This window comes from Echiichthys vipera (genome assembly GCF_963691815.1).
Source record: "Echiichthys vipera genome assembly, chromosome: 15".
Classification (NCBI taxonomy): Eukaryota; Metazoa; Chordata; class Actinopteri; order Perciformes; family Trachinidae; genus Echiichthys; species Echiichthys vipera.
The window spans coordinates 7204436-7227893 of NC_139840.1; the positions used below are offsets into that span (position 1 = coordinate 7204436).

The 23458-nt window shown below is 41.6% G+C and overlaps 2 protein-coding genes across 2 annotated transcripts; both read left to right on the forward strand.

Moving 5' to 3' along the window:
* Positions 1-7050, forward strand: acadm (acyl-CoA dehydrogenase medium chain). The gene is made up of 12 exons (XM_083929133.1): positions 1-67; positions 854-959; positions 1342-1439; positions 1777-1846; positions 2096-2196; positions 3442-3522; positions 3877-4007; positions 4470-4578; positions 4774-4914; positions 5440-5535; positions 5776-6024; positions 6117-7050. Exons 1-12 carry the CDS (start codon positions 53-55, stop codon positions 6186-6188), a joined length of 1269 nt encoding a protein of 422 aa, XP_083785259.1. The 5' UTR covers positions 1-52; the 3' UTR covers positions 6189-7050.
* Positions 7051-8889: 1839 nt separating this feature from the next.
* Positions 8890-16545, forward strand: rabggtb (Rab geranylgeranyltransferase subunit beta). Its single transcript, XM_083928981.1, has 9 exons — positions 8890-8945; positions 9294-9401; positions 10411-10608; positions 11434-11539; positions 11821-11873; positions 11969-12079; positions 13103-13228; positions 13373-13522; positions 14670-16545. Exons 1-9 carry the CDS (start codon positions 8943-8945, stop codon positions 14808-14810), a joined length of 996 nt encoding a protein of 331 aa, XP_083785107.1. The 5' UTR covers positions 8890-8942; the 3' UTR covers positions 14811-16545.
* The last annotated feature ends 6913 nt before the right edge of the window (positions 16546-23458 follow it).

The window sequence follows — 23458 nt, forward strand, 5'->3', positions numbered from 1 at the left end:
AAAGGTTAGCGGTCCAGTTTGTTTATGCGGCTTGTGTGCCAGCGACACCACAATGTTGTTCAACAAGGTACGTGTCTTTAAATTGGAAATAATTCAGCAGCATAAGTTTGAGTAAAGGTTGTTCGCCGCGGCGTGTTGTCCTGTACGCGTTTCCCTTTTACAGTCAACCGAGTGATAGCTTTGCTAGCTGTTAGTGGCTAACGGAGGCTAGCGTCGTTGAGTTACGTCATTGTTTCTTTACACTTAATTACAACGGGAAGTTTGCGCACCTACTTTGTTAACATTGGCTTAACGTTGGTGTTTACATGTCATTCAATAATAACAACAACCCCCCAGAAGGTCGTTTAACTCACTCACTCATCTTCAAACGCTTACCTGGGGAGGTCTGCCCAAGGGGGGCATTTTGTTTTCTTGTCAAACATCATAGGGGGTTTATTTTGGGGGGGTAAACAAATGCCTAACTGACTTTGATCACAATCAGAATCAGGTTTATTGCCAGACAATTTTCATTGCAAGGAATTTGACTTGATTTGACAGTGCCTACATAAATATAAACATGATCACAAGCAAAACTAAACATATGGCATTGAATTATATACATGAAATATAGGTGACTGTATTTGTATGACCAGTGCAGGTGGTAATGTGCAAGTTAAAGTGTCCAGTGAAAAAAAAGCACCTGTGATTTGGGTACATTAATATAACGTATGATCACAATCTGGGTCTAGCTATCGTTAGCTAGCTTTTGTTTTACTGACTTTTCACCTGTAACAGTAAACGGTGTGGCAGTGTCCTGATTTAAAGTTAACTTTTAACTTTGTTTTATGTTCCTGTTTTCTCCCTCCATGCACAGGTTCTCAAAGCCAGTGTGCGATCTGCGGTCCGGCTGCACGGCTCCTCAGCTGCTGCAGCCAGTGATGCATTATCCCACAGCTCAGCATCCCTCGGCTTCTCATTTGGTGAGTTAGGATGTGAAAAACCAATGTTCACATGTTGTCATATCTGATTGCCTTCCAGCAATACTCAAATGCCGGATGTGTACAATGAAATATGTATTGGTTGCTGAATTTGTTCCTCCTGTCGTCCTGGCTGTGAAAACATTTCCTCGGGCACCAGTGTAAGAGATGAGCGACAAAATGTTTCTCATTCTGTGCCAAAATAAACTGTAAAGTTATGTGAAGATAACATGAAGCTTCAGTAGTTAGTTAGACAGATCACATGGATCTAATACAATGTTAGTCTTTGTTGTGCTCTGAACTGATATTGAAAAACTGTGTGTCTGCAGTTAAAGTGTGTGTTGAAGTTGCTCATCTTTGGTATTCTTGCTGCTTTGGTCCCCAGAGCTGTCGGATCAGCAGAAGGAGTTCCAACAGTTGGCGAGGAAGTTTGCACGTGAAGAGATTGTCCCTGCTGCACCTGCCTTTGACAGAAGTGGTGAAGTGAGTGTATAGATTAAATACAGCTTGACCTGTTGGTTAGCAGGCATTAAAGCTGCCAAATGTTGTCGCACTAGATATTTAGTTTATTAGTGTGTGAGGGACTTTGCCTCAATCTCACCTGAAAAGTCATAAACATCAACCAAAAGGGAAAGTTCAGGCACGGGTTGTTAAAGAAATGGGCCCATCTCAGTGTATACTTGGTGACTCTCCCCAACTTAATAGGAGATTGGTAGGTTTCAAACCTCTCAGCCTGTCTCTGTGCGGCTGAAACCTGTCAATTTGTCCTCGGGCAACAATAAACTTCAGTGTTAACATAACATGTCTTGTCATTTTGCAGTATCCTTTTCCCATCATCAAGAAGGCATGGGAGCTTGGTTTGATGAACGGCCACATTCCACAGGACTATGGTACGTCCTCTCGTTGACTATTTCAAAATGACTTTTTGGAAATTTTTGCTTCACATTATCCTTTGCGGTAGTCACGCAGATCCTGAAACCTCTTTTCTCATATCAATTTTGTTATTAGATAATGGCCTAAACAATAACTACCCATAATAAATGTATATTGTATTGAAATGGCATCTCAGCTTAAATGTTAACATTTTTATTTCACGCAAGTCTGAAATAAACCCTGCTCTGTTATCTGTTTGTATTCAGGTGGAATGGGCTTGTCTATCTTTGACAACTGTCTCATAACTGAAGAGTTGGCTTATGGCTGCACAGGAGTACAGACTGCAATCGAAGCAAACTCTCTGGGTGTAAGTTGTTGTTTTTAAAGGGTCTGTTGATTCAAATAACAAAAGTAGTCTTTTAAGGTATTCACCAGTAGGGACACCCCCTGAAACTGATGCGTGTGTTGCTTCAGCAGAAATTGTAGTGTATAGAACTACAGTACTTTATTGTGAGGCTGGCATGTTTCTGTTTTGGGGCTTAATCAGGGTCATCCAAGGTCACGAACCGAAACGCGTCAGCCTCACAATAAAGTTGTTCTATATACAGTATATACTGTTGGAGTTTTGACCTCTTCAGACTTGATTCCCTTCTCCATCCACTTTTATTTAAAGTAGGTTAACTTGTGCCAGAAACTTCCACTTTACTTCAACAAGCATAAACTTGCAGAACAGGACAGGGCACATAGAGACAAATGTTGACGGACAACCATTCACACCTACCTACAGGTAGGTAATTTTAGAGTCATCAATTAACCTAATATGTCTTTGGACTATGGGAGGAGGCAGGAGAATCCGGGGAGAACCCACGCAGACACGGGAAGAACATGCAGTGTTGCCAGGTGGTTTTGGCGCAGCTACTCAAGGCTGGCACTGGGTGAAATGGAGTTTGCCAATCCTGCAGCTGCTTATTTGTCCCAGCAGCTGAGTGACTGGAGACGGGCAAAAACAACAGTCAATATAGGCCAAGCATTCACTTGATGGACTGAGAGAAAGGAGTTCAACGGCATTAAAACCCATGCCTCCTGTAGGCTTCTGGGCCGGGTCTGTCTCCAGGTTTGAAGCCGGTCTCGATTAACATTAGAAGCCAGGTCTATTTAAATTTTCTACAAGTTCTTGTGAGTGTACTAATTTGAAAATAGTCGAAATTAGTCGAAATTAGTCGTTACCCTATCTCCACACCAGATAGTTGGTCCAGTCCCAGCCTGGTCAGATGCGTACATGAACTGATGAAGCCTCTTGGATGAGAGGTGAAACGTCTTCTTCGACAAATAACCACGTCCAGTTGCTTTTGACTGAAATTGCTTTGTGATACCCCATATGATTTATCACTTAACATGGCGCAGGATGATCGCTTCACACTGCAACAAACCTGGCAACCCGCTTGAATTATTTTCTGTTGCGACTACGATCTTGAGACACTAGATGGAGGTGTTCTGCTAATTCTCCATATGCAACCTTTTAATTATTACCAGGATGTGCATCGGTCATAACAATGATTAACAGTGGTTGTAGCTCAGTTAGAATAAAGTTTTATATGTTTCTCCCTTGCAGCAAATGCCTGTTATTATAGCTGGCAGTGATGCACAGAAGAGGAAATACCTGGGGAGGATGACTGAGGAGCCTCTTATGTGTGTAAGTATATAGTTGTACAATAATAGTACAATAACTCAAGGAGGTACTTGTATTTTACGTGATTATATCAACTCATGCTTACCGAAGACTGAATTAAATATTTTATGCTATCCAGATCATACTGTATGTTTAAATGGGCAGCATGAATTATATCTATAATTGTGTTTTACTTCCCTAGCACGTGTACATGTAGTTTCTAGGTGTAACAAAAACCGAATCCCTGACATATCATAGTACTACTTAACTACGAATGCTGACATGAGCAAAAATAATTAAAAAATAAAATAAAAAAGGAGGTACTGATCTGCTTGTGCATCAGATCAGACGGTGTTAGCTTACTGTGTGTTTTGGCAGGCGTACTGTGTGACGGAGCCCGGGGCGGGCTCTGATGTGGCCGGCCTCAAGACTAAAGCTGTGAAGATGGGCGACGAGTATGTTGTCAATGGGCAGAAGATGTGGATCACCAATGGTGGGAAAGCTAACTGGTGTGTACTACTGCTCCTATTGTCCACTAACAATATACACTAATGTGCCACTTTTAAGTGGATTCGACTTCATGGTCATTTTGAAGGCTGCATTTTGTGGTGCAGCAGAACGATCATGAACTTGAATCAACACTTCAAAAGCCTGTTTGGGGGGTTAAGACTTGGTTTTTAGGTTTAGGTTAGAGTAAGGGCGCACTCACACTGTCCTTCCGCACCGGGCCAAAACAGGTTTTTCGGGTCAAGCCTGGTGCGTTTGACCAGTGTGAGTGCGCCCTAAGGGTCGGGGGCTAGGCATTTAGTTGTGATGGTTAGGGTAAGGGGATGGGGAATGCATTGTGTCAATGAGTGGCTTTTTAAGGATAGATGTGCTTGCGTGTGTATTCTTAAAGGTGATGAATACAAAAACATCTGTCTGTTGCTCTGAAGGATATTTGAACTTTTATCTGTCTTTCATATTCCTAGGTACTTCCTCCTGGCCCGCACTAACCCAGATCCTAAGTGTCCAACCAGCAAGGCTTTTACTGGCTTCATCGTGGAGGCTGACACTCCAGGAATTCAAATAGGAAGGAAGGTAAGATATACGGTTGATTAGTTGTTTTTCTTTCTCTATCTAACCCAATAAGTGGTTTTGTATTAAGATCAGTGTTTTTCTTTGAGGTTAGAAACATTGGTTGAATTATTGTTTGTAAATCTAGGATGCAACTCCTCATTGTTGTTGTGTTCACCATTTCCTGAAAACATGTCCTTGTTTGTTTTGTGCTCGTAGGAGATGAACATGGGCCAGAGGTGCTCTGATACCAGAGGCATCACCTTTGAGGATGTTAGGATACCAAAGGAGAACGTCCTTATTGGAGAAGGACACGGCTTCAAAATTGCTATGGGTGCCTTTGACAACACTCGGCCTCCGGTGAGTCCTCTGACCGAACTGGAAATCGGTAACACCAAAGATATCTCACTTATGGTTTAATTAAAAAAAAAAAAAAAAAAAAGTAATGCACCAGGAGTAAAAAAAACAAATATAATTAGCAGCTCTAGTCTCCTCAGATTTTTCTTACATTTCTATTATAAAAGGCACAGCAGGACCTTGATTACAGTAAACTTTAGTGTCATCCTACTGCAGAAAATGCAACCTTTGGATATGTGTGGACATAAAAAGAACACGTGAAAATGGGTTAAAACTGATGTGCTCCAAGTATTTTTCCAGGTGTACCTTTCACCTAGCTCATAGGACTTTACACTACCTATAGCATCAAAGACATCACCAAAAAGAGCATTTTTACCTATATCATATACTATCTGATATTCCAGCACAACAACCAAACAGTTTCACACGCAAGCAGATTATTTCCCCATGTTTAATTGTATTTGTCACTGAAGATTTTTGTTTGTTGTTACTAATTTAATAATTCCTAATGTAATTGATTCATTGCAGGTGGCAGCAGGAGCAACAGGTCTGGCACAGAGGGCCCTTGACGAAGCTACCTATTATGCACTGGAGAGGAAGACCTTTGGCAAAGTTATTGCTGAGGTTAGTTTGCTTCTTTTTAAATCTGTAGTTCCATCACAGGCTTTAGATGCTGTTATACCTAGTTTTGAGATCACTGAATTACATAATACACTACAGAAAGCTGCTTAAAAATTCAAATAAGAGCATTAATGCTGTCTTAACTATAATAGTAACTAACAATCAGGTGACAAAAACTGTACAGTGTTTTAAGTAAAAAGAGGAGTACAGGATCAACAGGCCCCTCCGTCTCCTGTTTTGCAGCACCAGGCCGTGTCCTTCCTCCTAGCTGAGATGGCGATGAAGGTGGAGTTGGCTAGGATGGCATACCAGCGGTCTGCCTGGGAAGTGGACCAGGGTCGCAGGAACACCTACTACGCCTCCATCGCCAAAGCCTTCGCTGGAGACATCGCCAATCAGGTGGCCACTGATGCCGTCCAGGTGTTTGGAGGTAACGGCTTCAACAGCGACTACCCTGTGGAGAAGCTGATGAGAGACGCCAAGATCTACCAGGTAGGTGATGGTGTTGTGCACCTAATCACTGCTAACAGAGGTATTAGGCATAGCTGAATTTCCTTTATTATTATTATTATTTCCTCTCGTAGATCTACGAGGGCACAGCTCAAATCCAAAGACTCATCATTGCCCGAGAACACCTGGGAAAATTCAAGAAGTGAACTCTGCACACCTGACTTATTCAAATGTACTTTGTTTTAACTTTTCTATACATGCGTACATGTGTTCCTGGGAATAGATTTGCTTACTTATACTCTATGATGTACAGCTTCTAAATGTTGTTTGCCTTAAAAGCACTTCATCTTGCCTTGCTTTTTTCAGACTGATCCAGACCCTGAGTTGCTTCACTGTAGTCCCACTTTTCTAAGCAGCTAACATCAAACCCTGTTAACAAGACCTGTCACATTTTGAATGGTTTTCCAAATGCAGCTGAGAACTGTGGTCTTATTTTGTGACTTGATGAGTTGAAGATCACCACATTCAGATAAAAGACTGAAGAACCGTGTCCTCAGGCTTCAGCCTCTGTAAGTAGTAAACAATGGCAGCCAGGCACAAAGTTGTCAGAGGTTATCTGGTGAATAATTTGTCTTTTTTTGTGAGGCTCGATTGTCCCATTTGGGGGAAGAGGAGCAGGTTGATTTTGGTCGTATTCTCCATTGCTTTGACATCCTATCAAAAGTGACACACTTGCAGTGTCTGGCTATCCCCACTGACCCTCTGTGCCTGCTCAATATCAAACAAATATCATTCTTCATACAGCAGAACCATTTCAATCTTGGTCTCTACAAATCCACTTCCCACCAGAATGTGTTAGAAAAGACAAATGTGTCTAATGATTTCTCTGACTGTAAAGATGCACGTTCCCTGAAAATGTTTTTCTTAAAGTGGATGTAACGTGTGTAGCATTGGTTCAGATGTCACTGTAACACACATCACTGTTTAACGACTCAAGACATAATGATGAATTCATGTGAAGCTGTATGTATACCATTCGTTTATTAAATTATTCCATTCGATCTAGAACTGATCAGGGTTTAGTTTTATTTTTTTGTTTCAATTTTAAAGTTGAATGAACCAAGAAAACCAAAACCCTTTTAAAACAATTAGTGTATAACTGATTAAACGACTGGCTTCTCAGGGAAAACAGTTCCTCTCTGGTTGGCAAGCCCATAGATTACTATAGTAGAATAGTATATTAATCACTGGAGTATGATACAATATTTTATATGCAAAATGTGTTGCCAGTTGCCCTAGTTAATAATTGTGTCTCTCGTGGAAGTGATTATTCAAATGTATACCATGGACTGGATGAAAACTCTGTTCTGATTGGCTGCAGGGTGTTCATTAAAACAGGAGATGACCCCTACTAAGTAGTCCTGGTGAAGCCATCGGTGCACTGTAATAAATGAATACATTAAATTTAATTAAAAAGTTGGATCTCTTATTTTCAACACTGCGTGCGTGAGTGCCTCATCCTCTGAACACCACAGGTGCATGAGGTCTGCCCACAACCCAGTCATGCACCCAAAATTACCTGACTTAAAAAAAAATACAAATAAAAATCCTATAGCCGAAACAACCAAAGTAGCCTAATGAGTTTTTAATATTTCATACATTTCTTTAACAATAGCACTTCTAGTTTTTCCTTTTATTGCATAATTCATGCCTTGTTAGATATATGACTCTGCAGATGTTCACCGATGGGTAGAGAATCAATTTTTTTGGATTAAATGTGGCTCAAGGTTTAATTACTACATATTTTCTATCATGCAGGACAGCCTATAAGGCACTTCATCAAGTGTTCTCCACTGGAAGGGCACCTCTGCAGGGCACTTTATCATGTTTTATCTACCACTGAGGCAGCCAAGAACGGCTTTTGTTCTGATTCAGATGCTGCTGGAAAAGCACTTTTTGTTGATTTGTGCTCCACAGGCACTTTACATAAAGGTCAGAAGTAGCCTAGAGTTGGTTTGCAATGAGTGTCACTGTGGATGTCAGCATTATGATTTGCAGACACAGTAGAGGAAGAATACATGGATGGAGGCATAGCCTGTCAGTAGAAGGAGAAAAAAATGTAAATGGTGAGTACCTCAGAATTGTCATTTAGTCAAAATTAAGCAAAATATTCTTTGGTTTTGTTCGACAGAAGGGGCAGGATGTAGTCCTGTTCACTCTGTAGCAGAAGGGCTCGCTACTGCACCTAAACACCATCCAGAAAGAAGACAATGAGTGAACTACTCAGAAAAGAAAAAGTACAATTTGATTTTATAGATATTTTACCAAATAATTAAAATCAGTGCTATCAAATTATATTGCATTTTCTCAGGGTAACTCATTTGTTTGGAAATATATAGGTCATTATTATGGTTAGGGTTTAATTGGCTTTTAATTTATGGGTGACAGTAGCTCAGTCCATAGGTTCAAGTCCCTGTGTGGACCATGTATGGAGCGTGGACTGGTGGCTGGAGAGGTGCCAGTTCATCTCCTGGGCACTGCCGAGGTGCTGTTGAGCAAGGCATCAACTGCTCGAGGTGCTGTTGAGCAAGGCACCAACTGCTTGGGGCGCTGGTCACTGGCGCCGGCCACCCCTCGCTCTAACATCTTTCTTTAATTGCATGTATAGGTCCTGTCTGTGCATGTGTGTATTTCAGGCCTATGTGTGTAACATGATTAATAATAAGAGTGAAAAAAATTAAATTTCCCCGTTGCGGGATAAATAAAGTAATTCTTCTTCTAATTAAATTGTGTTTTGTTTTGTTAATATAGGTTTAAGGTTATTTGATTCACACTCCACACCAGTTGGTGTCGGTAATGCACCAAACAGATGTTTTCCAACCGCAATCCCAAAACAAGAAGAAGAAGAAGAAAAAAAGAAGAAGAAGCAGAAGCAGCCTGATCATGCTAACATTTCCAGAATGGTAACCGGCGTAATGTTGCAAATGTTATATTTAGGCAGCGTACTTTAAGATAACATTATAGCGGAAGTGGAAAGAAACGTCCAACTGTGGCGCCGCATTGAACGCTAACGTGTGAAAGCAGCTAACTACAGCAAAGAGTGGCTAATGTAGCCGGCACCGGAGTTAGCATGTAGCTCGATAGCACAGCCTGTCAACAGCTCGTTTCTATGTTCATATTCGGTCATTTATCTACACCGGAATGAGTTTACTCAGTACCGGGTTTGACAACGACAGGATGGAGGTTGCAATGAACGAGATAAGTTAAAAATGTGTGTCACGATTCAAATGTTTGGATGTGTTTAATGGCAGGGTACCCAAGTGAAAGATGTCATCATTAAGCCTGACGCTCCCAGCTCACTGCTGCTGGACAAACATGCAGACTACATCGCTGCCTACGGCTCCAAAAAGGATGACTACGTGAGTAAAAGCCACTTTTCTACATGTGTTTTTTTTCTAGACACCTCGGTCCACTTACCTTTGTCTACTTTTGCTCTGTTTTCATTGTTTAGGCGAGGCAATCTTTTAAGCTACACTATACAACGATATAAGTCAGACAAGTGTGCTTCCAACTTTGTGGCAACAGTTTTGGGAAGAGGCCCTTTCTACTTCCAAAATGACAATGCTACCATGCTCGAAGCCAGGTTGATAAGTACATGGTTTTTACCACTTTTGTGTGGAAGAGGTTGACTGGCCTGCACAGTGCCCTGACCTCCATCCCATCCAACATGAACTGGGACTCCAACTATGAGCCAGACCTCAAAGTTATCACCAGACACCAGTGTTGGACCTCTAGTGATCGACCGATGTGGGTTTTTTCATCGGCCGATGCCGATATTTAGAAAGCAGGGCGGCCAGTATAAAGTGCAGATATCATGTTGTTGTTTTTTGCATCCGCTAAGTTGAAATGGAAAACGCAACAGACATTCTGTTGTCCATGAACTGATGAAAACATCGGGGATAAAACGTTAAAGAATGATGCATCAGTAGTTTTTAGTGAGTGGCTTTATATAACCAAGTGCGGCCTTATGTAAAATATTGTTATATATAATTGCACAGCTGTGACACAGAGTGCATCGCTGCGGACACACAGGCCATGTCAGTTTTCCCTCACCAAAATTTAGCCTGACTTTGGCGCATTATTTAGCCCCCTTACTGACAAGCTACCATATCGTCTGTTTGTTACCAATGGTTTCCTTAGATCGTCCCGTTCAATGTGATAATATCTTCATTTTCTTTAAAACTGAGCCTGCTACAGCCTCCAAAAGATAAAAGGTGGGCAGGGCCCGACAGCAGGCCGGTGGAAGTCGAGGCATCCATTTGGATCAAAGGATTAATAAATAAACATAGGGATAAAACTTTTCCATGGGCTGTACAGTAATCCGGTACTCTCCTCTTGTTCATTCATGTATTGTTTGTGTTCGTCTAGGAATACACACTGTCAGAGTACCTGAGGATGAGCGGCATCTACTGGGGCCTGACAGTTATGGACCTGATGGGGCAGCTTCCCCGGATGAACCGGCAGGAAATCATAGACTTCATCAAAGCCTGTCAACACGAGTGTGGAGGCCTCAGCGCCAGCATCGGACACGACCCCCACCTGCTCTACACCCTCAGCGCTGTCCAGGTGAGTCTTGAGACAGTAAAGATGACATTTGACAGACTTGGGGCCTGTGTCTACAGCGTTTTTTCTGGCAGAATGACACTGGCAGGTGCCGTGGAGGGCTTCATCCTAACGCTTCCTATCGCTGCTGTTGTGTTTTGCTTCTAAGACAATGACATTTACATTAGCTAGGTAGCTATCTTAATGCTACGTTAACAGGGGGTTACAGCTAAAAAGTGCTGCCTTCAAATGCAACTTGAGAACTAGGAGCTTTAGGAAAACTTTCACTTAAGATGTTGTGAGTACTACATGAGTTCATATGGACTCTTCTGGTGAATACAACACAACCCTAGTCTTTGTTGTGATAGTTTCCGAAACAGGAGTGACAGTGATGACACCTGTCACCAGGAAAGCTGAAATGTTTAGAGATTTTCAACTTAGAAGTACTCGGAGCGCTTCGAGAAAAAAACAAATACGTTATGTGAACACAGGTCCTTATGCTTATTCTTGAGGTTGGAATTGTTGCTAACTGGAAATACAAATATGTTTTAGTTGGTTCTAATCCTGGATAAGACACAACTATTAAAAAGTTTTTGTAGCAGTTTCAGTGGCTAACACTATATTTTATATTTCTCTACAGTATAAAGTATATTTGTCTTGAGCAGCCTCAGTATCTATGGTGATTTGTAACATAGTTCCTCTTGAAGGATCTTCATGGTTAAAGGGACATTTTTTTTTAACTCCCAGCATAATTCAATTTATCCGTTAGCTTCAGGTAGCTGGATTGCTCAGCAAACCCTGTGTTTTGGGTTAAATTACTGTATTTTTAAACTTGTAATTGCTTCTTAGATCCTGTGCCTGTATGACAGCGTGGATGTGCTTGATGTGGACAAAGTAGTGGAATACATCAAAGGGTTGCAGCAGGAAGACGGCTCATTTGCAGGCGACAAATGGGGTGAGCGAGACTTCTTCTGATTTCTGTTTCCTGCAACACTCGCTCGTTAAATGAAAAAAGGGGTGAATGAATAATGGAACACAATCATTTGAGTATAGGGGATGCAATAGCCCACAGTTTGTATCACAAATACATATATATTACAAATATACAACTTTAATGTTGTCATATTGGGCATGCAGCTGAAATCCCAGTAAACAGTAGTGTAGCCCTCATTTATATAAATTAAAGTGTAATTAAAATATAATGTTAACATAGTTTAATGTTCTGTTTCTTTACAGGAGAAATAGACACAAGGTTTTCCTTTTGTGCTGTTGCCACACTTGCATTGCTGGTATGTGTATAATGTTTTTTTTTAAATGTTTTAACTTTTTTATCAAACACTGTAGCACTTTATAATCTGACGCTCTGTCCTCTCCTCCTTCCAAGAACAAGATGGACACAATAAATGTTGACAAAGCCGTAGAGTTTGTCTTGTCCTGTATGAACTTTGATGGCGGTTTTGGCTGCAGACCTGGTTCCGAGTCTCACGCTGGTCAGGTGAGTCCGCTGATGTCCTGTAAAATGAGAAGGTTTGTGACCGTGTCGGGCCAAAGCCTACCAGCCGGAAACATCCTCATTTTACTGCTAAACTATTCACTAAAATATGTTTCTGATCAATTTATGCTAGAAATATACAATACAGTAAAGTAATGTTGATTCATATTTGATCAGTGCTGCCTAGTTTCACACTTTGATCAGGGTTCATGAGCCGTCATTGAGTCTGTGACAGAGACTCCTTGGCTCTGATTGGTTGAGGGTCGGTCACTGTGGAATCGTTCAGATGCCATTAGGAGCAGATCAAGCCCCAACCACACTGACATCCCGGTTGATCCGATATGGAAGTGCCTAAAATTGCAGTTCGCTGAGTGGCCACCAGGGGCAGGTTTAATAACAGAGCAATTTCTCATTGACCCCCATGTTAAATAGGCCGTTTTCACAGCAAAATTAAACCCATTTAATTAAACTATTTAAGCATAATTAAACCTATTTTATTAAACTATTTAAGCATAATTGAACCTATTTACCTATTTAGGCCTGGTACAAAAAAACCATACTAGTCTTTATGACTAGGTTAGCCCTTTTTTTGGTAAGAGGAAATGAGTCAGATTCAAAGTCTGACAAGATGGCGACTCCTGTTGTCGAGTACGATTGGATCAAGTTGCAAGAACAGACCTCGACGTAGAGTCTACGTCCTTTTTTTTATACAGGCGGAGCAGCAGATGGAGGCAGGGTTACCTGATTTTTTTTCACAGATCATATGTCTCATCGTGCTGTTAGGACACAGTGATCATTTCAGCAAATATGAAGGCGAAAAAAAACGGTTCCCACTTAAAGGTTATTAGACTGTTCATTATTATTCACACGTCACAAATATTGTTGGTCCCAGAACAGCAGACACTAACAGGATGTCCTCACTCTGGAAGGTGTCTGGTATTTCATTCACACCTCTTGAGCAGTGACTTGCTAAAATCCGTTTCAAATATCACCTCTATGGTTTGGCTTTTCCCTTCTGTCTGTCAGATTTACTGTTGCTCTGGCTTCCTGTCGCTCACTGGTCAGCTGCACCAGGTGAACGCTGACCTGCTGGGCTGGTGGCTCTGTGAGAGGCAGCTGCCATCAGGAGGCCTCAATGGACGACCGGAGAAGGTTTGTGCCCGCCAGGTGCTGTGCTGGAAAATCAAACGGGAATCCATTTATGTTGTTTGATTGCCTCTACAGGCATCACAGCTAATTCTTTATTAGATGGAGCTACAGTACTGACAAAGCTCTGGTTTTCTTTGTCCCATTTAGCTTCCAGATGTGTGCTACTCTTGGTGGGTTTTGGCATCTCTGAAAATCATTGGTAGGATCCACTGGATCGACAAGGCCAAGCTGCGGTCGTTTATTCTGGCCTGTCAAGACGAGGAGACGGGAGGTTTTGCTGATAGACCGGGAGACATGGTGAGCTGTCACACTCGGCTAACTCCTGCATGCTTCATGTGTTCGAAACACATATACGGCAAGGGAAAACAATATATTTGATAACATGGAAATGTATCTGTTCTGTACGATGAGCGAGTGGCGACCGTCGCAACGCTTCAAACAAGCTCTCTGTGGAGCAGTGACTGTATGGTACCGCCTCACATGAAACATGAAAAACTATTTTGGTTTAGTACATTGCTGTCAGTCAGCTGGTGAAGACAGGTTATCAAGCAGCTGTCTCTCGGCTCGGGAGCTGAACCTATAATTTGTAGCCCAGTGTTAAAGAAGCTGCAGGACCCACATATTCCGTGTTTGTGTTACAGTGCTCACTGCGTACATATTGTCCGTGTCTTATCTGTCAGTCTGTTGCCGTTTATCCACTTACATATTTGATATCGCGAGACAACTTTTCACCTCGGCGCGAAATAACGGCACATTTTTACATCGCAAGATATCATCTCGTCACACCCATAGGTATATTATAGTATAACATCTAAAGTGCAGAGTGTAATTATAAGTAATGCTAACAGTAGACATTTTGTACTGAACAAACTACTGGACGTACGATATGAATATGGTGTATGTGCTACGGATCTGATGTGTACAGTGGTATAAATATGAATACTTACAGGTCATTATAGAGAGCATTGTCAATACATTTTGAGATGTGTAGGGAAGAAGGGAACTACTATGGGAAATACTTTACATGAGCTGTATATCGTTTGGATTCACTAGGATTATTTCCGTTCTCATAATGACATGAAACCCACTTCATCAGCAGAAATCCCCCCCAAAAAATAGATCCCATTACCTGAATCATTTTTCCCTTAGCTGTGAATTATGCAAATATATTGCTTTCAATTTCACCACTCCTTTTTTTATATATATAAAGGCTTCTAAGCTTGTTAAGTAGAAAGAGAGAACTGCCCCCGCTTGAGCCGATATTACTTGACTTTGGTGTCCACAGTGTCATATTTTTACTTTGCTAAAACTTGTGATTAGTTGTGCTGTTACAGTGTGTCATCACAACCCTAGTTATTAGTGGAGGAAGACATGCAACTCCTTTTTTTTGTTTTTTGTATCTTTCTGATTCTCATTAAGTCCCCCGCTCCCTCCTTCTATGCAGGTGGATCCTTTCCACACTCTGTTCGGAGTTGCCGGTCTCTCTCTTCTCGGAGACGAACAAATCAAGCCGGTGAATCCTGTTCTGTGCATGCCTGAGGATGTCCTGCAGAGGATTGACCTGCAGCCGGACCTCCTCAGCTAGCCCTCTGACATCATCATCCCACCCCCATGCACACACACACTCGCACACAAAAGCCACGCTGTACACCGAGAGCAGAGAGAGGACCACCGCACATCTTAGTGTTAGCTGAAGTCTACAGACACATTTTAGATGCAGGTTTTGGCTCCGCTCACCAAGGACAAAAAGAGTTGCGAATTCCTCTGCGTCTGTCTGTACACCCTTTAACCTGTTTGTTTTACTTAAAAGAACGGTTTGGGAAAGAGATGCTTTGAAGTGTGGACATTGTGGACACAAGTCCAGAAGTTACTAAACCACATTTCTTAGCTTTGTTGACTTCCTCACCACGACGGTTCCTCTGAGGCAAAACGTGGCTGTTAGCAAACTGCTGTGGAAGTTAGTTTTGTTTTTCTTTCCTACTCTCATCACCCTGTCGGGTAGTTTTTACTTAATTATTGGCTAGAGTCAAAAGACAGAGGCACTGATTGGCTCTTCCTTGACATGTGTGTTACCTGAATGACAAAGGAATAATTTAACAGGTTTGTGCATTTAAAAGTATTGCTCTGTGATTTCCTTTTGTTTCGGGGTCTAAGGCTGCATTCACATTCGCCGCAGGATTGTGCGGATGTGTGGGAGTGTCACTTGTACTTTAACCATCCCAATGTAGCACAGGTGGATTCACAATTATTGATTATCGTCAGAGTGTTTTTATGATCTCAACATTACCAATCGCACTCAAAGGGAGCTTCACTTCACAGCGGGTAGATAAAGAAAGAAAGAAAGAAAGAAAAGACTGAGGGACTTTGCTTTGTGCTGGAGGTTGTTGCAGAAAACCATCAACTGTTACACAAACTTCCGGGCAGTTGGAGATAAGTGTTTGTGTCTAGTTTTTTTACCGTCTTAGCGACAGAGGGTTGATTGCCGTACTCTCTCACCTTCTCAAAACAGACCGACAAAGTCTGGTTGCTGGTGACATAATTGGCCACACAGCGTGATGTCAGGTTTCTCCAAAAGTTTAATTTGACTCGTTGCAAACCCAGATTTATTAAAATGCAACTCCTTTTATTCAAAATAAGTTCAGACAGACAATGTTGATGGTAGGAATATGAGGAAAGGGCAGTGTTTTGTTTGCGACACCCAGAGGTAAAACACATGACGGCAGCTTTATGTCTTGCCAAGTATAATTAACATCTTATCCACTGCGGCACTATTTATTTAAATCAGCACAGCGTTGTTGTGCGGCTGTGAGCAGAGTTTAGATTTGGCCCTGAACTGTGTGTGAAATCATGAAATAGTTCCAGTCTTACGCTTCAGTGATTCTCAAGTGTCTTTTTACTCGTGCTGATTTTGTTTTCCTCCAGGAATAACTGTTTTTTATATCGCTGCACTCTCGTCTTACTGAATGCAAACGGCATCTGTTGTTGGATAACTGTTCAGTGTTTACATTGTTACGGAAGGTAAATAAATCATATTTTGAATCTTTTAGTTCTCACGTTCTATCACAATTAACTGACTGATAATGTATAGATGTATTAATTGACATTGTAATAGAAAATTAATACAAAGTCGTTATTTAAACAAAAGCGTTTTATTGTGATCATGGCAGATAAAGCAGAGTCCTAAACAACTGGTTAAACTACAAGATCTCCTCTTTGTGTTGTGGGGGCAGCTCTAATCTAAAAAGCTGCTTACTGCTGCACAACTTGACGTGTGTATTTTCATGTAATTTATTTGTTATCTTGGTCGGGAATAAATGCTTAATCCCCCCCATCATCTCTGATTCAGTTTGTTTTTGCACTAAAGGAGATTATGGGGTATTTCTAAGAAGCAGATGTCTATGCATCAATATATTAGAGGACTGGTTTTTGGAGTTCATTTTCTCACTCACTTAAGACATCGATTCATCTTGTTTCACAAAGGAAAACATGGACCAAAAAAAGATCCTCAGGGTTAACATAGTAGTGGAGTAAGCTGCTTGTTGGCTGCATGTATTTGGTTGTGTGGGAAAAGATGAACGAGAACCCAAAATGATTCATACACTATATAATGATGTGCCCTCTAGAACAAGACAATACGATAATGTGCCTTAATGAGGGCCCTTCTGCCGTATTGGCTGCCCTTTACATGTTAAAAAAAAAAAAATGAATTGAGTGCCCTCTAGGGTGTCCCTTCATACAATAAATGATGTGCCCTCCAGAGCAAGAATTTGGCAAACCGTAAAAAAAACCTGTTGTGGTTAGCTAATTAGACGATCCTCTCTTTGGTAGCTGACGAACGGGGAATGCGAAAGAGGCGTTGCTTTCATGGGGCGACACTACGACAAACTACTACATCGAGTCGCACTTAAATCTGCAAGAAATAACGAAGCAAGAAGCGGATTAAGAGCATGTTCGTACCCTAGTGGAAAAGGGATTAAGAGTATAGATAATATACTAATCTAAATCAAGGATTAGGACTATTTCATCATACATGATGCATCACAGCTTTTTGTTGCGCTGGTGGGGCCCCATGTTGTGCAGTATTGCCCTTTTTATTTTTCGCCCCTGCCCTTCAAACATTCTTGAGTCGGCGACTAATACATTACACTAAAAAGTGAATTTGAAGAAAATCTCAAGATAAAACACCTCGGTGCCCACCAGTTGCGGGATATTGTTATAAACAACCCCTGGTAAAAAAAAAAAAAAAGAATAATGATTAGATTTACATGGTTCCATGGCATTGTGTGTGTGTGTGTGTGTGTGTGTGTGTGTGTGTGTGTGTGTGTGTGTGTGTGTGTGTGTGTGTGTGTGTGTGTGTGTGTGTGTGTGTGTGTGTGTGTGTGTGTGTGTGTGTGTGTGTGTGTGTGTGTGTGTGTGTGTGTGTGTGTGTGTGTGTGTGTAGATGCCACTAGATGGCAGTCTTACCATTCAATATCCTGTCCTATCCTTTATGTTGTTTGTTATTTTCTCCCCTATGAGAATGTAGAATATGGTTTGTTTGGGATGTGATAGCAAGCAAAAAGTAACTGCAACCTGAAGTCTCTGGAACCAACGTATCTTATTTAAACACTGAGAAATAAATAGTAAAGCTCTATGGAAACTACATGTGAGTACCGTGCAACCTATTCTTGGGTCACTTGAAACACTTAGAGATTTTCTCATGCATCTTACATCCTGTATCACATCCATACTGAGCCTGGAGCAATAACGCCTGCATGCCACAGCTGAAACTGAAGGAGAAAGGATGTTTTCATAGCACTGGCAGATTCTAATAATGGAGCGGGAAAGATTGACGCACCCCACCTGAGTAATTAGAGGCAGGTCATTCTTTCCCACATGGTTTCTTCCATGCAATAAAGATGAGGACTTCTCCTGCAATGAACAGCCCGATAAGATAATTGCACTTTACCGACATCACTTTCTAACAATGGCTTTTGTAAATAATGAATAATAAAATGTCCGACTAATGATCAGGTGATAACAGTAACTATGTAGAACATTATTATCTCCATGCACTAATTACTCCTCCATGATAGTGAAAGTCGGCTCATTTTAATATGCTGATGCACTTCTGGATTTCTGGAGTGGTTTTATAAACTTGTGGATGGGGGTGGAGGGTAGTGAGGGGGTGTCTTTTTATATGTAGACTTTCTAACAGTCACCTCACGCAGAGGTTCTAGTCCAGGTGCCCCTGGGCATGCACCCTTTTGTGTTTGTTTTGCATCTCTTTGTGGTGGTTTTGTGTCTCTTTGTGGGCATTTTGCATCTCTATGTGGTTATTTTGCATCTTTGTAGTTATGCTATGTCATGTTGTAGCTGTCGTGTGTCTCTTTACAGTCGTTTTGCATCTATTTGGAGACATTGTGTGTCTCTTTTTGGTAGTTTTCTGTCTCTGAAGTTGTCTTGAGTTAACCTGATACAGAGGCTCTGGTCCAGTGGCCTCCTGGTCCTGTACCTGGGGGGCAGGGGCAACAAGAGGGCCCTGCTACATGTATGTTTCATTTCATATTCTCATATTCCCTGTGACTTTTGTATTTATTTGTCTATTTATTTAGGCGATTGGGGGAGCAGTTCCCTGGTGTCTAGGCCAAAGACAAACATGTTGGTTGTTAGGCCACTGAGAAACCTCACAGACTCTCATTAGTGGAGAAGAAGGGGGGTGAAAAGAGAGACAGAAGATGGGAGTGGGGAAAAAAGAAAAGTGTGAACGAGACATGGAGGCAGGGAGTGAGGCTCTGCACAGAGAGACATAAAAGCATAAAGAGAGATGGATGGATCGCAGCTTTCACCTCTCAGACTCGTTTGTCCGCAAGGAAGCTCCTAACCCATTTTCCCATCCTCTCCTCTTCTCAGTCCTCTCACCCTCTTGTTATCGCTCAGCACAAAATGCTGAGGATTAGTCCAGGCCACAGGGGCTGCAGCCAAATGCTGCTGAACCACAGGCACAGCAGATAATCACTTAGTAAATGTTTAATTAAACCACTGACTGCAGTGTTATGAATGAATGTAGAGGTGACTCACAAGCTTGGTAGAAAACAGAAATGCTTTTAAAATGTCTCCACAAGAGATTTATGTTCAACTTTTCACTCAGTCTCTGGTTATTATCGAGGACGTAATGTGACATGTTTAGAGAAAGTCTGTTTCCACTGAATTCATAATTTACCTCATGTCACTGTGGAGCTTTTCACCCATCAAGTTACTGCAGTCCCTGCTGACGGAGCAGTTGTTGCTGGTTGCTTTGGTTAAAGTCCTGCTGTCCTCTGACACACCTGTCAAACATTCAGCTGTAAATATAGATATACAGCGCTGTGATCTCAAAAGTAAACCCAACTTTACGAAGCCCAGCAGCAGGGGATGGAGAATATATTTTTACATTTTACTTCACAGTTTACTTTTAAGGAACAGTTCAACATTAGGGGAAATTGATTTACATCTAAATTGAAGAATGGAGGGTCTGGCATCAACTTTTCTGGGGGAAACCCTGAGTGGAATAAACAAACAAGTCATAATTGGCTTAGTAGTGAGTAGGGTGCCAAGGGACGCAACATTTTCAGTACATTTCTAGAAACTTTCCTGAATGTTTCCATGGGAAGTTAAGCTGGGGAATTTTGAAAATATTTGTAAACTTTATGTAGTCCACGGGCTAAAATGTGTGGCTTCAATAGTCTTGTGCTCTGGGCAGTCATCTGTGCATGTGATGGAGGAATGCACGGGGCATGTAGGGGGCATGGCCTAAATACCCCTGCAGTAAGCAGTGTGCTATGTGCATGTGATTTAGACTGTGTATCCCCACAATAACAACTGCAACACCCAGGCTACATGTGATTGTGGAATATCATACATATTCTCAAGTGTACTTGCGTGAAATCTGGTTGTTTCAGCCAAGATTATACTAAAATATAGTTTCCCTAACTATACTTTAAATCCATGTTAAGGACCAAACTTCAATTTAGTGAATTTCAGGTTTATTCCCATGAATTCCTGTGGCAAGGTTCCCTAGTAGTGAGTTAGAGTAGTAGTGGTGCTTGCAGATTGATCCGGCTGTTTCCCACAGCTTACAGCCTTAAGGCTAAGCTATGCTAAGCTATTCCATTTATTCATTTGGAGGTGTGTTTGTATCCACCATGTGAATGTTTGTCCAATATTCACTCTTTTTTGACTCCTGATGGAAATATCTGTCACTCTAGCTGCTGAGTGCTTCAGGTTCACCACAAGACTAGTAGAAAGAGGCTGAGCCCCCCCAAAAATGCCTGAGGGGTATGACAAATGCACAGAAAAAGCTGGTCTGCAGTTGCCATGAAGCACAATAGGTGGCGCACTATCACAGAAAGAAAGAAAGAAACGGCCCAAGCGCACCAAAAGAGCACCTGAGCGGAAACCATCACTTTATTTCTAGCGCCCATCTGCTGGAACTCTCATACAGCGTAGTTCTAGTTCCACCGTGCGTACATCACACCGCAAAGCTCAGCCTTTTTCTTTTGTTGTCCTGGCCTCCTTCCATAGCCTTGATTCTCCAGCTTGTCTCTAACAGTTTCTGTCTGCTGTTTGGTGCTGAGCAGGTAGTGCACAGCAGGTTTTTAGGTCTTTTTCACTGAAAACAGCTGCCTGAGGCGCCATGAGAGCAGTGGGAGTGAACCCAAACAGTAAAGCTAATCGATGAGCTGAAACTCACTATAAAGCTTCGTAAAGCCGAGGGGAGCTGCAGATTCACATCAATATGAGTGATACGTCGTCACATCGTTTCCAGATTCCCTTTATACATGAAATGCTACATTATAGATGCTTTCAAACAAGCAGCCATTATTTTCCACCTGAAGTTTAATGAAGGTCTCTTTTTTGATGATGAATCTCGATCCTGGAGAATCCTCTCTGACAACCCTGTGATCCTCGTCGTGTTTTCCGTCATTAATTAGAAATCAAGAGTGAAATCCTTGTTTTGCTGCTGCTGGAAATGATGATCTGCTGGGCTGTCAAGAGCTCTGAAAAGAAAAATGTGTACAATATTTATCAAATCCGCTCGCAGTGTTCACGGGCGCAGAAATATATTTCATTCATTTATCAGCCAGGAGAACTCAACTGAGCTCCATCCAGCAGCAACAACCAGCCTGTTGTTCGAAACACTGCAACGCTAAATTAATTGCCTCAGGGGCAACACAGAATTTGAGATTTTGTGTTGTGCTGCTGTAATCTCTAAACAGTTATTGATCCAGATGGATCTCAGACTGAAATTTGAAGAAAAGTTCATGTTGACCTTTGTAACAACAGCTGACAGAACCTACCCGGGTCACATCACGTGATCTCCACTGGCAGATGAAGTTGCTCCATTGCCATGGCATTGTTGTTGCACATAAGGACCCTAAAAGTTGATGCATATGATACCGTGTCTGCATCTCCATGGATTGTTTTGTCAACTCTGCTTATGTATGTTATTTTTCAAAGCAGCATATGCCTCAAACACAGTTATACACTCTACATAATTCTGTCTTTAGTTGTAGTTTGTAGTTCTTTAGTTGTACTGCTGAACTGTATTGTATTGTATGGAGAGAGATGTCTGTCATTTAGCCTACACCCATTGATCTAACACTGTCCTAACAGCAACTGAGTGTCCGTCTATGCCACTAATGAGAAATGAAGGACGTTTTAATAAAAAGCGTAGTCCGTAAATCATCATGATACGTGATGATGTGACGCTCCTTTCTTTCCCATCAACACACTGTTACAATCACTAGGAGGCAGTAAAACACAGATGTTGCACAGACATCAGTACTGTTCATGGTTATGGTGACATTTATCAGAGGTTTGTTTTCGTGGACAGATAGAGATACTGTCAAAAAGACACAATACGCTGACCTTAAAGCTGCTTAAGGGCAAAATAAACACACACTATGAATAGAAATGAAGCTTGTGGGTTAAGATCGAACCATTATACACATTAACAGAATGACACAGTGTGCAAAAGGACACATGGTTATTCCGTTTCATGTCGGTTTCTCCTCAGTGGCAGGAGAGACAGATCTGTCATAGTTGAGATGAATCATACTGGTAAGCCTTTTTGGAAGCAGAGAAGGAACATGGGACAGCAGCTTATCCACCGTTTCTGTAGCTGGAGGCAATCGGATGTGTGCGTACATCCTCTGTACAGAGTTGTAGTCTGAAATGCTCCACTTGTGTGAAAGTGCTGCTTGGCTTACTCTTCAATCCAAGTCACAGCGAGAATACACCTGTTCTAGAAAGCAACTACTGCATTATTGCTACATTTGAAATAGTTCATTAAAATCTAAGCTAGTCAGCTTAGTCACTTAAAGGGAAAATGAAAACAGTCAAGGTCAAATCATTGGTGGATTACCAGGGACTACCATTGGACCCCTATTTGACAAGATTTCCTTTTAGGGACCTCCAGCTGGAAACATCTTGGTTGTTAGAAGACCAGAATTCTTTAGACCCAATCACGATGTTTGTTTACAATAACGTCCGTGTAGAGAACATTTACATCCATAGCTCTGAGCAAACAGGATGAGGAACAACTGGAAACACTCTCCTGTCATTCATCTGAAATTCACGTTTGATGCTTTCACATCTCATTAATAACAACACTTTGACCAGTGTCAGGTTATAGACCTATTTTACCTGCTGGGTAACAAAACCTTGAACTTCGAACCACAGAACAAAATGACACCACCCCAAAACTGGCGGTTGGTCCGAGCGAGGGCGAGATGTCCCTGTTCATTACGCTAGATTTGGTTTATTCAGGACACTAGCAAAACAACACAGTATATGAAATAAACTGAGCAGAAACTTCAGATAGGTCGGAACACCGTGTTTGACTGTACATCTTTAAATGCTACAGATACGACTGAAAATGACATCAGAGATCAACAAGGTTACTGTTCCACATAGCTCCACAATTAGTTAGTTAGCAGAGAATGAAGTCACTCTCCCTCTGTGTGTGTTATAATCTGAGTTATAATCTGTCTGTGTGTTTCGGTGTGGTGATTGTGCCTCAGTATCAGACGCCCCTAAACATTGGTATTTGACCAGTCGGGGAACAATCGGTCAGAAACGTGTGTAGGCAACTTTTTCTCCAGTATTTCCAGTACAGCACCTTTAATTTGACCAATTTGAGAAAAAAAGTGAAACTAAAACTCTGTCCTGTTGCCTCCCTCTCTTTGTCTTCCACTCCAGACCAGTCTCATC